Raw genomic sequence first — 17,303 nt, forward strand, 5'->3', positions numbered from 1 at the left:
CATTAAAGCATTAATCACTCAGGATGAGTCAGAAGGTGATACGTTTTCCACATACAACTGGTGATAGATTTCTTGTTTTAACCACAGATGATTGTATTAGAGTAGTTTTATGTTATGCTGTCACTGATTTTGATGTTTAATGTGAGCTTGTTGGTATTTTTTAGTATGTATTTACATGCCTTGTAACATGTTTTATGTGTTTATTATGTTTTGTGTTCAAGTATGTGTTCTGTGTTTTACAAATCAAAGGTTGAAAGCTGAAAGCCAAATAATTGCTGTTGTATCTTGGTCAAAATGATGATGTGCATAAATGTTACTGTTTAGTACAGTATTCAATGACGTGATGATGTGTCTATTTCACAGCTCTCCAGTACACCAAGACAGTGTTAAGGTTACGTAGGTTATGTGTGACCCTGATCACCATCATGTCTAAGACTCAGGGCTGCTAACAGTTTCATACATTTTAAAGTATATTATGTTTTTCCCTCTAGGAAAATGTTATCATAAAGATTTTAAAATGTTTTTTGCCAACACTAACACTCTGTGATCTGAAGTAATTAAGTAGATATATGCAAGTACTGTACTTAAGTACTGTTTTGAGATACTTTACTACTTGACTTGAGTATTTCAATTGGATGTAACATGTTGATGTACTTTGTTACGCCACTGTATTTATTTTATGGCTCGTTACCAGTTGCTGCATCTAATTTTGCATCCAAAACACATTATCTATATATATTTACAATATGATGTATTGTTGTAGACTAAACTACCCAACATAAGACGCTGTTAAAATTAGCTCCACCACAACATTAAAGTGCTGCTCACATATTGTAATGTGATCCACTAATATGACACTGACAGGGGCTATTCTGCATAATGAGTACTTTTACTTTTAATACTTACATCTACTGGAAAACTTTTTTTTTTGATAGTGTGGTATTGCTTAAAAAACGTGAATACATTTTCCAAGATTGCTAAAACTTGATGTCTGACTTGTGTTCCACAGGTGATGGACCTTGCTTAGGCTCGCGACTCCCTGACCAGCCTTACAAATGGATATCCTACAAAGAGGTGAGTGCCATTCTGGGGATACCAAGTCAGACATGACATGTGTTATCAGACCACTATCCTGGGACATCAGCTTTACAGTATGGCTACAGTCATGAATCATTGTCTTTCTTTGCTGCATCAACAATGATTACGTGTGAAAGCTGCCAGCTACTGTGCCAATGCCAGCTTCCCCTAAACATAGTTAGTGTACAGTCTATAATAAGATGTTTAGAAAAAGATTTGCAATTTTATCGAAAGAGTAGTTGTTTCAGGAAATGTGATCTGGATTTAGGAAATGAGCAGTTGATTATCAACTTCAGTTTCAGTTGAAGGTAAGCTCTGTATATTTTTAATGTGTTGTCCTAACTTTAATGTCACAGGTTAACCACATAAACTTGTTGTTGTGCAATATATATATAGTTCATTTGAGCTGTTACACCCGGGTGATTCAACTGTGGTCGTCAGCCACTATTTATTCAATGGTCTTTGCTATTTTTTCAATATCTGGTGCTATGTACAGATTAACGGTCTGGTCGATTCTGAAAACAGTGCTGGTCAGCACTCGCTCCTATAGCAACTGAAAACTTCCACACATCCTTTGATGCAGTTTCAAGTTCCAACAAATTTGTGAATATGGGCAAATACCTCACATGTTTTGGAAAGTCATGTAGTAGTGGTGGTGGTTACAGGGGAATTTCATTTAGCCAAGTGATCTAGAAATCAGTCCATATGTGAAATGGATTACACAACATTCAAGAGCTATTTATGACATCATGTTGGGGGGAGTTTTTTTTAGTTCATTGTGTACACTGTACAAATTCCCAGGAAAGCCAGATAAGTCTCGACCTGTTTTCAGTCTCAGTCATAGAAAAGCTGTCTCTTTCCGTAATTCAACAATAGACAGTTTAGTGTCAGTTCAGGTCGGAAAATAATGTGCAACACTTCCACTGAAGCCTGAAACATGTGGAAGTAGTTATGCAACTTAGTTTGCTGTCAATGGAGAGGAATATAAGCCCTGTTATCTTTAATGTCTTTCACAATCAGTGTAACTTCAGAAATGAGATTTTTGCATTCAGCAATTTACATAATAAAAGGTCATGCATTTCACACAAGGTAAAAAAACATGGATGTTTACAAAATTAGATGTTGCTTCATAGCTGAAGCATGACAGAAAATAAACTCCATGCTATGGCCAACACAAACATGGATTTCCATTTTTCCAAATTAGCACCACAAGTCCATTCACCTACCTAAATAGTTAGAAAATAGTACCAAACTCACTAATCAAAGAAACTAAGGAAAAAATATTTTTTGCCAGTAAACAATGATATGATGTATTCTTATTTGGTTTTGTATCCTATCTTTCTACCTAAAAGGTGACGTCCCGAGCTGAGTACCTGGGTTCAGGCCTGCTGCACCAGGGCTGTCAGCCCAGCCCCAACCAGTTCATAGGAGTGTTCGCCCAGAACAGACCAGAGGTGAGTCCCATCTATATCTCAATTTCTGTCTCTTAACGCTTCATGTTGTCTCCCTCACTCTGTCTCCTCGACTCTGTTCCTCATCTTTTCTCTGCTCACTTTTTTATACCCATTGGCTCGGAAAAGAAAACCATTTTGCAGATGGTTTCATTCATACAGACCACTGGTGTAAACACACACACAGTCGTAAACTGCTCACATTATGTTAGCATCTTGATTAAAGCAAGATCTCTCTCTTGAAAAGGTGAAAACCAAAAATGCATTGGCTTAAAACTATATCAGTATGTGTAAGCACAGTCTAAAACACGAGTTAAACAAAGAAGTACATTTTTTTCAATTGATGAATGAACTTCAACCCCTAATTTGTGTGTGATTGTAGTGGATCATCTCAGAGCTAGCTTGCTACACCTACTCCATGGTTGTGGTTCCCCTTTATGACACACTGGGCCCTGACGCCATACGGTTCATCATCAACACTGGTAAGACCACAAACTGCTTATTTAAATGCTTACCGTTAACACACACACACGCCCACACAACAATATCCAGAAATGATCATCTTTTTAAAAATGTTGAGTTTGAAATGTGAATACATCAAACAAGCATCTCCTCATTAAAGGGATAAATCATGAATAGTGGCGAAATAACTTTATTTTTTTTAAATAATAACTTTATAGTACTACTATACCTTTACATTTATAGTAGTATTACTATAAGTGAAATCATGAAATCATAAGACATTTCAGAGTTTTAAATCAAATTATTAAATCTGGTCTTCACCAGAGACAAGAGACATAGAGATGTTCAGTACATGTACAAAACATTCTTTGACACAGACTCATCAAATTAAACTGACTACACTGAACCCCGCAGTAGATTTTAGCAATGTAGCTCCCCTCACTGATGACTTCGGAGCACCGTTGTTGGCTCAGCCTTGATGCACAGAATGTTACTTCCTGGGTAAAGCTTATTTAAATACTGCAAAGGACACAAAAACAATTATGATGCAATACTTCTGCTGCAAATGGGTTGCTGCTGTGCTATAAAACTTTAAAACAGTGATTTTACAGGGATAGTTTTATACTGAACTGAGTACAACTGTTTGAAGCAGCACTGGACTGACCTTACTACTGAACCGAAGATCTAATAAGTCATTAGAGAATTTGAACAAGAACTGATTAGTTGAATTGATGCCATCCCTAGATTGGTTGCTGTAAAGATCTAAAACTCACTCAATCTACATCTGGGTCTTTTTTATTTGTTTTGTTCCTTTTTGTTTTTTATTCTGCTGGTATTCACACAAGGGTGCGGGTGCTCTTGTGTGTTTGTGTCATTTCAGCTGAAATCTCCACAGTCATCTGTGACAAAATAGAGAAAGCTCAGGTGCTTCTGGGCAACGTGGAGCGGAAAGAGACTCCGGACCTGCGGAGAATCATCCTAATGGATGCCTTTGACTCTGACCTAGTGGACAAGGGCAAGGGATGCGGCGTCCATGTGCAGGCCTTGCAGGAGGTCGAGGTATGACATGTAGGGGAAAGATAAAATCACTGCAATGCTATAAAGGGTCTGATGGGCAATTTGCTCAGTGCAAGTGATGTAAATATACACTGTATCAAGAAATATACACAAATATGAAAAAGTTATGATCAGCTGGTCCCTTTAGAGAGGCTATATACTCAGAGAGGTTTAAATTCCTTTTTAAGAGAATATAAAAGAATGATAATAATAACATTAAAGAAATAATTCAAACATTTGACTGTGTCATCACAGAAATTCCATGAAAAGCCAATCAAAACAAACTGATGTTTTGATTTGGTTTGCACACTATCAAAAAAATAAGTCACTTGTCATGCATTTTGAAACAGGAGTCTTCATAAGGTCAGATCTTTGTCTACTCGTCTATATATATGACACAAGTGCTATGTCACCACCACATAATCACACGCAGACAACACCAATTGCATTAAAATAGACTGTCATGTGTTGTTATGCCTCTATGTCTCAAGAGTGCATTTACAGTAATTTCACTGTTTCCTGCAACTGGTAATGCTTCATTAGCTCAATCACAACAAACAGACATGAGAAGCTTGTCCAGCAGATCACAGCATGCCTATCTCAAAGGACAAATTAAGATTAATGCAGATTACTTTCCTTTCTTTCTCTTTTTCTGTAAATGCATGACAATTTATGAACACATCAGACAAAGAAAGAGAGAATGGGAAAACATTTTGCACACTTACATAAAGTGTGCCAGGGTTGCATTGCAAAATGAGGACATCTCAATGAGTTGCAAAAAGCCAAGACAAACACAGAAAAGTTGGCAGTCACAATCATTTTTCTGTGACAAGCAACCCTCATGGAGGCATCTGATCTGTGCCAGCATGATACAATACCGGCTTATCGAGTTTTCCAGGCGACTTAAAAGAAATGAGAGGAGTTTTTGCAAATGCTGTTGAACTCTTGACACACAATCAAACATTCAGCAATAAACTCTGCACATGTGGCCTTGGCAATTTTATATGTCTAGTGAACTGAACCTTAATCCTTAAAGTAATCCCTTCCCATCAACATAAAACCACAAATGTTTGTCTCCAGGCAATGATAATTTAGTTTGGAAAATTCATTTATAAAACTCAAAGAAACACACTATTAAAGGAATTAACAAAACGAAGACTTAGGCCGTGTCTAATTTTATTTAAATGTATTGCATGATAGTTAAAGGTCCTCTAATAATGATTTGTTATTTCTTACAGGCTCTGGGCAGAGAGAACTACAGAAAACCTTTAGTGAGTACTGTACAAAATCACACACCACATGGGAAACAATGCACTCTATAATGATTTTTTTTCTTTTACTATAACTGAAAATGATTCAACTCTTTTTTGTGCAAATATGAACCTGATTCATTTAATAGCACATGTGACTGAATGAGTTTAGAGTCTGAAAAGTGATTAATTCCGACTTATAAATAAAAGACACAATAGCAAAGCAGTTTAAACCGTATTGCTGTGATATTTTACATTTGTTGTAAAATACATGTATCTGTATTATGACAGATCCTTCACGGCCTCAATTTACCAGTTAAACAATGGCAAGCCTGTCTTTACTGCTTTTTAAAATCAAATAGATAATTACAATTTATTGGCAGCTTATATTGGAGCCTCAAACCAATACTGCTGGTACAGTGACAGAGAAAGGGGGCAGAGCCATTAACTATGAATACAACACATACTGTATTTAGATATACAGCATGCCTTATTTTATAGCCACTGGTTTGTTGGTGCAGCTTGCTGTCAAAGAAGCTGCAAGAAGTTCATCTCATGATAAGTAACATGTCAGTCTCACACTCTGATCAATACAGTTTTTTCTCCACAGCCCCCTGCACCTGAGGACCTGTCCATTGTATGTTTCACCAGTGGAACCACAGGTAACAATTTGTGATTAACATGCAGCATTCTTTTTTTTTTTAAAGAATGAAAGCACTCCTGATGCCATTGGATGCAAGGGCTTTAATTGCAAAATGTTTTATAGCCATCTAAATAATAACAATGATAAAACCAAGTGGTTAACTGCTTATAATGTCAAATATTTAAAGTATTTACCTAATATGTACCTTCAGGAAATGACATAAGAGGTAAAAGTTTCCTAAATGTATGGTCTCCTGTCTCTTGTGAAATGCTCATATGTCTGTGTAATGTATTTATATTTGATAAGTAAAACAAGACAAAACATTTACAAAAAGTCAGCTCACTAATTGCTGGGACTATGAGGAGTTTAAAACCTATTCACATTGGTGATAAATGATTCAAGAAGACAGGAAGACAAGTATTTACTGTGAATGAATGCAGTTTCTTCACAGCAGCAGGCTGATGTCATAGCAAGCAGATAATTTATTTCCTACTTCTTCCCATTATATCCGTTCTCACTCTTAATTCTCCAGCATGTCCTGACATGCCAAAGATACATGAGAAAGCATTGCTGCTTTTATGCTAGTTGTTAACCCACAGCAGCAGAATGCAGAAGATCAAACACAACAGGGAACAGGAGTGGGGTCATATGAGGACTGGCTAGTATCAGTTTACAAGGGACAGTAGCTGCAACTCCCCCTAGTTACAGTCCACCAAAGTGTTGAAAAGGCTGCCACCTGCTGGCTGTGAGAGTAATTTTCAATTTCCCCAGATGGGTTTTCATTTCTCGAGAAATCCCTCTGTCTTTGTTGCGACATCCACTATGCTCTGAATCTAAAACAGCATTCTTCACAGTTGTGGGACTTGGATGACATTTGTTGAAAGAGGAACATTTGAATTAAATGTCATTGCTTCATATTAACCAATGCATGTTTGTAAAAAGGACTGACCAATGGAATTACAGAAACAGAGAACCAAATTACAAACTGCAAGCTGTTAAAGGAATGACCAATTACGTAATAATCCTACAAGGAGGTCCATGACTCTATACTTTTCCACTTGAATAATAATATGGCATATCCTCCAAACAAATTCTGGTAATTTAACACAAGTAGAATGTGTGTTTATATAGTAATGAATGTATTTATAGATTTTAGAGGCAAAGTAACCTGAAAATAACTGGAAGTGGAAAAACAGGATTATATTTGTGATTGTAGGTGAACGTAGGAAATAATAATATAAAGTGTGTTTAGTTTAGTTTTGTGAACTTTTCAGCAGATACACAGCACATATAGATAGATAAATAGATACTTTAATGATCAGTCACAGGAAATTGCTTAGTTTACAGCAGCTACATCCACACTTAAGATAGCCACACCTAACAACACATAGAAACACATCTCTGACTGTTCAATGGGGAAAAAATGCTGTGGTCCATCAATGCAGGTGCTAAAGTGTACAAATGTGAAACTATTTGAAGACATCAACACCTCTCTGTGACAAACTCATTTTAGTATTCTATTGGTCAGTTTAAGTTACTGCTTTTAGTACCACTCCTCAACATTGAAGTACAATAAAAAAGCTCCCTTGGTTACACTCAAGACATGAAATTCTACTGAACTAGATGTGTCTTTCATGTCAGATTCCTTTTGTATGACTGACCCTTGGGTGGGTGAGGAATGTGTCATCTCTGTAATGTCAGTGTGATGCCTGTTTACTTACACAGGAAACCCAAAGGGAGTCATGCTCACCCATGGGAACGTTGTGGCAGATTTCTCCGGCTTCCTTAAAGTCACAGATGTGAGTGACCCTCTCCTCATTTGGCCTATATGCTCTGGAAACTTTTACAACCACACCCCCCGCCCCCAGATGCTTTTCCTCCTAACTCCCATTTTTTCACTTTTCGTTCCTTCTGTCTCCTGCAGAAAGTAATTTTCCCCAACCAAGATGACTGCCTCATCTCCTTCCTGCCACTGGCTCACATGTTTGAGAGACTCATTGAGGTAAATGGGCTTAAGTCAGGTATTTGACCACAGGAAGAAGATAATTATGTGCTTATGAGTTTGTTCAAGATAAGTGGAGGATGGAGGGGGCAGATGAAGGATCTGTGTATGAAGCTATGATTAATCTGGGATTGCTTAGTATGTGGGAGGTAGAGAGAAAGGGAGGCAGAGGCTCCCTGCTCACTGGCCCTCTTCCTTTCTTTAGTTTTACTTTCCAACTGTGTCAGCACGTTGCATCATTTCCCACTACTGAAGTACACACATCCACATGTCTGAGAACCAGTTTATCTTTGTGCACAATAAATCATGCTGTTGAGACAAATCAGATCAAGACAGGAAACAAAGATAACACACCCACATGCACTGCACAAACCCTTTTACTGTAAATCCTGTGTTTACCTGCAGCTGGTCACTAATCAAGCCTTTCCTCTACTGTACCTCATACCATATTTTCAAGTCAAATCTGACATATTGAAGTGTATTGGTGTTGTCACTCCAACCCAAAGAGCTCCTTTCTTGTTTAAACAAATGACTGAGCTGTTTGTCCTTTAAATCATCTGGATTTTACAAAGAGTATACTGTTCAACTGGGAAAAACAGCTTCATTTTTAGGTTTCAGTTTTAGTCAAAATTGGGATTGGATTTTTTGGGTTAGAATGAGATGAGTCACTTATTTTATTGCTCCCACAGGGATATGTTTTCTTTTTCATATACACATATTCTCCTCCTCAGATTAAGTCTTTATATCCTGAGGAAATCAAGTTTCCTTACCAGAAATGTAGCTGTATTCACCAGGTCTTTCTTGATCTCTCTCCACGATTACAGAAAGCAGGATTACCTTTTATATGATGTGTAAGATGTCAGGACACATTACCCACAGCAATTTGGTTGCATATACTGTAGACACACATAGTGAAATTCACATCAAAGGAAGAAAGAAACAGTGACACTTGCATCCGTTTATTTAAGGGACCCTTGGCATATATGTCTTCTTAGTCACCTGTCAAATCTGCAACTTACTGTATAATAGCACCTACACAACAAAACACAGTTTCATAAACTTGCTGCATTACCACTGCTGTTAACGATCCTACAGTGCACCCACTCTCTTACTTCCTGTTTTTTTGTTTGTTTGTTTGTTTGTTTTTTTCTATCATCACATCCAGATGCATTGGTTGTTGTTTGTGTCTGTGTCTCCCTCCTGCTGGGAACAAATGTATGAATGAGGGTCTTTTTGTCTTGTTTTAGAGGGAAAGGTTTGTTGATATTCAGGATATGATATTTCGAAAACAAGACTGATTATATAAACTAAAATGTTTTTTCCTGACACAAATCCTCTCACAGTGGTAACTCTTTAGCCTCAGTTTTTCACGGTGGGGTTTTGTTTCATGCCAAGTTTTGACTAAATGTTGACAGTAAATACAACAGTTACCCTGAAGACCTCAGAGAGAGACAAAAAGGCACTAAGTGGAGGTTGCTTTCACTGAATACCTAAGTCAAATCCTGTCAATCAAAGAGCTGTGGGTCTTGCCAGACTGCTTTTCATCATGGGTTCAGGATCTGTTATAAAACCTGACATCAAACAGTTGAAAGAGGATGTGCTGATGTTGTATTTTAGTCTCCTTACATGACTTTAAACCTTAAAACTTGTTAAAGTTTTAAATTACCCCAGGAATATTGGGTATGATTGTTTCATCAAGTGGATTATTCAGTGTGAATATGCGTGTGTGAATGCTTGTTTATATCAAGAGCCATGTGCATATCACACAGTCAATAGCTTGCATCAGGTTTAACCAGCCTGGTTTGTTTGACAACGGGCTGCACTGTCAGTGGCGTGAGACTCAGGCTCAGGAAACCACCTTACTTAACCAGAAACCGGCACATCAGATCAGACAATAGAAGCAAGTTCAAGAGTCTCACACACAAACACAACACTGTATATGTGATCTTGTCATGTCTCAGTCAAGGGGGGGAAAAAGAGCAGACCTTCAGCTTCCGTGTGTCCTCAGCCAACCTCATAGACAGGAAGAGGTCCACATATGGTGCATATTTGGCATAGTCACATGATAGCAAAAGGGTGTGTGCTAAGTTAACCTTCATTCCCTATTCAGTCTGCGGAAGTGTCACAATCTGCAAATCTGCAAATGGATGTCATGTGTGTGGGAAAAATCACTTTTAAAGCCAGGCCAACTGAGGAAGTAGTCATTTTCATTCAAATACATGTATATTCCTCACAGTCCCCAACAGTCTGTCTCCAAGTTGCAGCAAAATTTGCATACTGCACATTCATTTGTTAATTTTGTGATTTGTTAGTTGTTGATTTGAGTCAAAATTACTAAAATGTAGTCATCAACATCCACTCTTGTCTTTTTCCCCCTGGGTGTAGCTACCTGAGGTTAAGAGAGTAGCAGTGAGAAGTTTCAGTACTGATTAGTGCATCATAACTGAGTAATAAACCACTTCTGTGGCTGCAGACTTGAACAGCCAGCTGTGGGCACCAGTATTTCCTCAGAGAATCCGTGCCTTAGCAGATACTGTACAGTAAACTGGCTTTTGCAAAACAACTCAGTTGCTGTAAGTTCAACTCAGTTAATTTTAGTTCAGACCCCCCCAAAAAAACAGGTGTCCACTACTAATCTGGCTTAAACAATAGCGGCGGTTTGCAGGAAAGAAAAAAACACTAAGGTTTGCAGGAAAGAAAACAAAGAACAGCTTCCACACACCTTTATTTTAGAGGCTCTCCTCTGTTTTCTACAATCATATGTCATAATTGACATAATTTCCAAATTATTACTTCAGAAGAGGGTTGTGTGAGCCTTCACACACATGCCCAGCTGATGCTTGTTAGTTTATCAGTAATTTAACCATTCACCATCAAGTACATGTATCTCTTACTACTAGTATTAGTACTGTTTCTTAGTATAATACTAATGTGGCCACTCAGCACAAAGTATCCACCAGAATTTCATAAATATAAAGGGTGTCTTTTCTCTCTAATGCAGTTTGAATTATTTTGAAAGGACTGTTGTAAAAATGTTTTGAAAAGTTCAATATGAATATAAATTTACGTCCACCATTTTTTAAATAATGTAAATTGATTTATGATTGCTAAATATATAAAAACTTAAAGAATTTCACCCCATTTGGGTTAGAATTTTGTCTGTAAAATACACCAGATGGATAATAGCTGGAAGCTCACTATTTGTGTCTATTTTCAGTCTGTGGTGTACTGTCATGGGGGACGGATTGGGTTTTATCAAGGAGACATCCGTCTCCTCTCAGATGACATGAAGGCCCTGCGGCCGACCATTTTCCCTGTGGTGCCTCGACTGCTCAACCGCATGTATGACAAGGTGAGATAAACAGATACTACAGGAAAGACTTTCAAAGAACCTGCTGTTTGCTTGCTCTTCTGACAATGGTGCATTTCAGCTTGCTTAGTTCAGCCTAAGAATTTCCCAAACAAAATACTAGCTGTAAAAATTGGCACTGTCTGGGAAACCGGCACACACTGAGACAATTTTTAAACCACAATATGTGGTTCGAAAGTCTAATGAAATTGGTTACAGTTGTCTTTATGAGTCAATTGAAGATCTTTGCCACCCAGTACTGTAGTTGTGGTTTAAGGTTAGAGGTTTTCAGCATTGATGAACGTATTTCAGGTGCATGGTATCAGAGAGAATTGTCAACTCGACCTAGTGGAGAGGGCTGATTCAAAGGTCTGGGCGCGTGAGTTTGTCATTTCTTCAGAAATGCAAGTTCTGTAATAAAGACCTGTAATCTGTAAAAAAAAAAAAAAAAAAAAAAAAGACATCAAAGAAGGACATTAAAGTTATGTTTTTGCACTGTGAGTACTGAGTAGTTTTTCCTACTTCTTGATAACTTAGGGGCAATTTACAAAAAATAGATTTAAATGTTTTCAGCAAGCGGAAGGAGAAGGTACTGTCCCCAACTAAATAATATGTGTTTTGTCTGTGTCTCCTCTGCAGATTTTCAGCCAAGCTAACACCCCATTGAAGCGTTGGCTGCTTAACTTTGCTGCCAAGAGAAAAAGTGCTGAGGTTAGCAGTGGGGTCATTCGCAGTGACAGCATCTGGGACAAAATCTTCTTCAGTAAGATTCAGGTATAAAGTGTTTGATATCCTGCAACAACATCACCACAGCATATCTTCCTATATGCTATTACACTGCCACTGCTAATTTCATCAGGTTATATTTAATTGTTAGAGTTTCACTTTAAATATTTCAGAGACAAATTTAAGGTAAATAATTAATTCCACCATGCATCATGATTTTATGTCATACCTGTTTGATAGGACTCTCTGATTCTATTTTAATTTTAAAATAACAAATTTTCACCTGGATTTTGTGTTTCCACACAACCTGCAAGATGACCTTGTTTATGGTCATTTACAGTTAAAAGGTGTTAGTTGTGATGACAACAGCTCATTAAATGCCCAATAAAAGAAGGAGGAGAGGTGCAGTTGAACTAGATTTCAAGCTGCAAATGCACGAAATGCAAGAAATTCCATGAGAGTTTTTTGCTTGTTGACAAAAACAGAAAATAACCCCCCAATATTAATGACGTGTTTGTGCAGGCCAGCCTTGGAGGAAGACTGAGGATGATTATAACAGGAGCGGCTCCTACCTCGCCCAATGTCTTGGGATTCCTCCGAGCAGCTCTTGGATGCCAGGTCAGAGACAAATGCACACACACACACACACACACACTGCATGTTTGTACTTCTATACATGTGGAGACTCTCTAAGCACTAAAAACTAACCTCACAACTACATGCCAAACCAAAACCCTGACTCTAACCTTAGTTCTAACCTTAACCCTAAAAGACTGAACTATTCACCTCTAAAAATCTCAAATTCAAATGGATCCTCACAAAGATAGGTACATATCAGCCAGAGCATGCACAGATACACACATACACCCACAGATACATTAAGTGGTTGCACACAAGTCCTTCACACACCCCTCCTTTCCACATTGTCTGTGTTTGTGTAGGTTTACGAGGCGTACGGCCAGACAGAGTGCACAGCTGGCTGCACCTTCACCACACCTGGAGACTGGACCCCAGGTGAGACAATGATTGTGCAACAGGCCTAGAAAACATAGTGAGCTCTTCCTTACCTTTGCCCACCATGTTTACTTAACTTTAGGCTTAGTTCAAAGGTCTAAAAGTGATAGTGAAGTCATGATTTTAAGGATTAAATAACTCCCACGTTGGAATAGTGTTTAATTGAGTATTTGTAACTTTGATAAGTGTCCTTTTTTTAATGACATTTCTCACATCTTAAATAGAAGCAGAACCAGATAACAAATACTTATTTTTACATCATACACTTGTGTATGATCAGTACAAAATTGTGTCTGCACTATGACAGTCACAGCTGATCAGATACAGTCTCTCAGGCCTTATCAGCTCCTGATAAGCATGTTACAAATTGAATTCAGCAGACAAGAGCAAAAGGGCGGGGGTAGTGAGGCAGATGCTGTCATACAGTAGAACAAGGCTTGAGAAGAAAAGGCACACGGAGAAGAAAGAGCAGTCAGGCAACATTATTTACAGTTAGAATTCCTTAGTAGGTCAGTGCCAAAGTCAACATGCGTGTACAACAACAAGTAGCTCTGTCTGTATTTACCCTCTGAAGCAGTACTGTTGTGTTACACCTCTTGGCCCTGAAGGTAATTTTCCAATAACACAAATGTAATCATGTAGACTTATTGTTGTTGTTGTTGATGAAGCAGTCAATATAACATTTAGTATTTATCATTATTATAATCAAAGACACATCTTATCATTAAACTATTAAGAGAAATGTCTGCTTTAAACAAACTAAACAAAGCATACACAATGTGAACTGCAATGTACAGTCCCTGACGCACACACATCAAAACACATCATCTACATATTAAGCCTCAAAATGTTCCTTCAGAAATGTTTTTAAAAATATCTTTTGATAGAATCTGAAACCTTGCCAAGCATAAAAATGGTCTGGGAGCCAAATCCATCATTGTGACAGAGAGGTCATTATTACTTTAATAGTAAAGGATCATGTTACAGTGCAGGGGTGGGGTGTGTGCAGGATACTGGAAAGAGTCCAAGTATCCCAACATAGTGCCCTGTACATTCCAGAGGAAGCTGATCCACTAGCACAGCCAGTACGCTGAGAAGGCTTTCCAGGTTTCCGCATTTTATGTCCATGTGCATGTATGTAGTTACAGTCTAGCCTATAGTCAAATGACTGTGACCGAGTCTGGTCATGCATAAATGTCACTGAATACATAATACAGAATAACACTACACCAAAATCTCCTGGCTCCTTTGAGCCTTGTGAACCAGTTACATTAGTTTATACTGTGAAAACAAAGCTTCAATAAGTGTTTTTGTATAAAGTACGGTCAGTAGGTGAATTACAGTAAGCACCTTAATCTATTTCTATGATTTAAATGTATCCACTTAATTCCTGTGGGAGAGGATGAAGTGAAGGTGATGAGTGAATTATACACACTTGGATACAAACAGCAGAAGGAGAAGATCCGACAGATAATTTTTGTATGAACAGATATTTTTTATATACCCCCATATAAATAGCATACCTCATAAAGCAGCAATGCGTGAGTCAAGTCTTTTATAAACATGTTGACCTCAGTTTGCATGGGTAAGAAATGAGTATGTGTTGGTTTGTAATTAAATCACGGGAGCGCATAATACAGTGTGTGGGTGTCTTCCTTTTTATCATAACAAATCATTTTGACCATCCAGTACAATCGGCTTTTGTAAAAAAATACCTGAGAAAAACTAAAAATGCAGAATTACATTATTCTTCATGTAAAATATCACTAATATAATTGTTGATATGAAATATTTGGTAATTCTCAATCATAACCTTTGACCTGTGGCCTAGCACTTGACTGTCTCACTATTGGTACGTGAGTCAGTCAAGTCTTTATCAGCCTACTTTATTTTTGCTTCTTGTACAAAGGTCTGAATTATTGTCTGGGTCAGTAAAGATATAAACAAATTTACTCTAACTCTGACTGTAAATGCAGCTATAAAACAAACATGAAACACAAAAACAGTACTCAGGTAGGCTACAGATACTTTGCATTTGCTGATGTGTGACTTTAGTATAGAACATAATTTAGTAAAAGCATGCATATGTAAACCTAAAATGCTCTTCATTCAAAAATCTGATTCAAAGTAGTTTACTCTGTCCTTGAATTCATATTTTTAGGATGAAACAAATACTCGGAGCTAAATGGCATGTTACGTATTATGTGTTTGCATAGCAGACAGTAAATGGTGCCATAGCCTACTGTGCTACTTTCAGCAGGGGCAGTAATCAAAAGATAGCCAGGTGGTGATGTTATCTGATATCAAAATGTAGTCTTACATCACCCCCTGCTGCTCAGTTCTGATATTCTAATTATTAATCGGTCCTATATGAGGCTTGAAGAATTATTTTTTGGTGAGTTTCTAATAATTTTTCTTTTTTTGACTCATAGAACACGTTGGGGCCCCGCTGCCGTGTAACCTCATCAAACTGGTGGATGTTCCTGAGAAGAACTACTTTGCCTCGAAGGGGGAGGGAGAGGTGAGCAATAGTCAGACTCACATGTGAGTGTTTAGACAGTTAACTCTAAGCTCATTACAACTTTTACAATGCCACCCGGATCTGAAAATCATAAAACATCAAGATAAAGAAACAAGGTCAGGTATGAGATGTGAAAAGCAGTTGCAACATTTGTGACTAAGCAGTTTTTACAAAGTTAGTTGTTTTTTTAATCTTTTTTTTTCTTCTAATAAAGAGCTGATATGCAAACACACACAAAGAGACCATAACACCATTGAGATAATAACTCTTAGCTTTTTCAATTCATTTTAAGTATGGAAAAAAGTTTAAATAAATCTAGATCTTTTCATAAGAATAACAACAGCTTTTACAAACATTATAGTGTTTGTACAGGATATAGTGCACATGTTTTACCCCTAACCTTGACCATTGTGCACTTTTCTGATCTTCCATCCAGGTTTGTGTGAAGGGACCAAATGTGTTCAAGGGCTACCTAAAAGACCCGGAGAGGACTGCTGAGACACTGGACACTGATGGCTGGCTCCACACTGGAGACATTGGCAAATGGTTATCTGTATGTACATGCAGCTTACATCAGACTCTATTATTTAAGCATAATAATAGCAGTGCATTTTAAGTTGTAGCATGTGTACAGGAGGGCTTTTTATCCTGTGTCCTCCTCTCATCATCTTTTTGTTTAACCTCTCCTCTACTCTAGAATGGCACTTTGAAGATCATTGACAGGAAGAAGCACATCTTCAAGCTGGCGCAGGGCGAGTACATCTCCCCTGAGAAGATCGAGAACATCTACATTAGGAGTGAACCTGTGGCACAGCTCTATGTTCATGGAGACAGCCTGCAGGCAAGAGCACTGACATACTTACATACAAAAACAGCATCTTGATGTCTCATAGACTTTGATATGGTGCAGATTTCCTGCTCAGATTCTTAGCTTTTCCAAGATGTTAAAGTATTAGTATGTCTGTGCTAAAGTTCTTACTCCAAATGACAAATAAAGTAGTGCTAATGCTGAATTAGTATACAATCTTTATCTTATGTTTGTTTAAAATTCACAGTCCTGTTTGGTGGGAATTGTGGTTCCTGACCCAGAAGTGATGCCTGAATGGGCCAAGAAGAAAGGCATAATAGGCACCTATAAAGACCTCTGTAAAAACACAGTAGGTGTCACATCGCACAAACACTTGTTTTATATAATCAACCTCCAAATGATGCTGGTAATAATAGATGCTGAGAACTTTAAGGAGGAGTATGTCTTTTGTTAACAGGTTCTGAAGAAGGCAATCCTTGAAGATTTGGTGCGTCTGGGCAAAGCCAGTTGTCTCCACTCTTTTGAGCAGGTAGGCATGCGGCTACACTGTATGATATGTTTGGGGTTCAGGCAAAAAACTGCAATATGGGTATTTGGCCTAGCTTTTGTTGTAGCAGTATTTTTCATAGTATATTAGGAAAATATGTAAAATAACCTTGGTCTTGAGGCTATAATATGACCATGTGCTGTATATCTTTATACAGTCCTAAAGTAAGACAGCTGTTCATTAATACCTCAGCTTGAGCAAACAATAAATATGTTTACTGAAGCAGGTTATAGATACTGTGATGACTATATACTGCTAAACATCTTCAGGTTTATGAATGAGAAAAAGAACAGGAAGCTTACTAAATTTCACCCATAAATAAAGGTTAAAAAAACAAATATAACTAAAATCAACCAAAAGGAATTGTGATTGACATAAAGGATGGTGCTCCTGAAAA

The 17,303-nt window shown here is 37.7% G+C and overlaps 1 protein-coding gene across 1 annotated transcript in view; it reads left to right on the forward strand.

Moving 5' to 3' along the window:
• Nucleotides 1–17,303, forward strand: part of acsl6 (acyl-CoA synthetase long chain family member 6) — a 35,114-nt gene that overhangs the window by 16,253 nt on the left and 1,558 nt on the right. Inside the window, exons 4-20 of the mRNA XM_062433888.1 lie at nucleotides 1,010–1,074; nucleotides 2,430–2,531; nucleotides 2,911–3,010; nucleotides 3,871–4,049; nucleotides 5,285–5,317; nucleotides 5,907–5,958; nucleotides 7,665–7,738; nucleotides 7,864–7,941; nucleotides 11,159–11,293; nucleotides 11,930–12,064; nucleotides 12,539–12,634; nucleotides 12,958–13,030; nucleotides 15,463–15,551; nucleotides 15,988–16,104; nucleotides 16,249–16,392; nucleotides 16,607–16,708; nucleotides 16,817–16,888. Coding sequence (XP_062289872.1) covers nucleotides 1,010–1,074; nucleotides 2,430–2,531; nucleotides 2,911–3,010; nucleotides 3,871–4,049; nucleotides 5,285–5,317; nucleotides 5,907–5,958; nucleotides 7,665–7,738; nucleotides 7,864–7,941; nucleotides 11,159–11,293; nucleotides 11,930–12,064; nucleotides 12,539–12,634; nucleotides 12,958–13,030; nucleotides 15,463–15,551; nucleotides 15,988–16,104; nucleotides 16,249–16,392; nucleotides 16,607–16,708; nucleotides 16,817–16,888 — 1,646 coding nt within the window. The remainder of the gene's footprint in view (nucleotides 1–1,009; nucleotides 1,075–2,429; nucleotides 2,532–2,910; nucleotides 3,011–3,870; nucleotides 4,050–5,284; nucleotides 5,318–5,906; nucleotides 5,959–7,664; nucleotides 7,739–7,863; nucleotides 7,942–11,158; nucleotides 11,294–11,929; nucleotides 12,065–12,538; nucleotides 12,635–12,957; nucleotides 13,031–15,462; nucleotides 15,552–15,987; nucleotides 16,105–16,248; nucleotides 16,393–16,606; nucleotides 16,709–16,816; nucleotides 16,889–17,303) is intronic.

Source organism: Scomber scombrus, chromosome 14 (assembly GCF_963691925.1).
Source record: "Scomber scombrus chromosome 14, fScoSco1.1, whole genome shotgun sequence".
Lineage (NCBI taxonomy): Eukaryota > Metazoa > Chordata > Actinopteri > Scombriformes > Scombridae > Scomber > Scomber scombrus.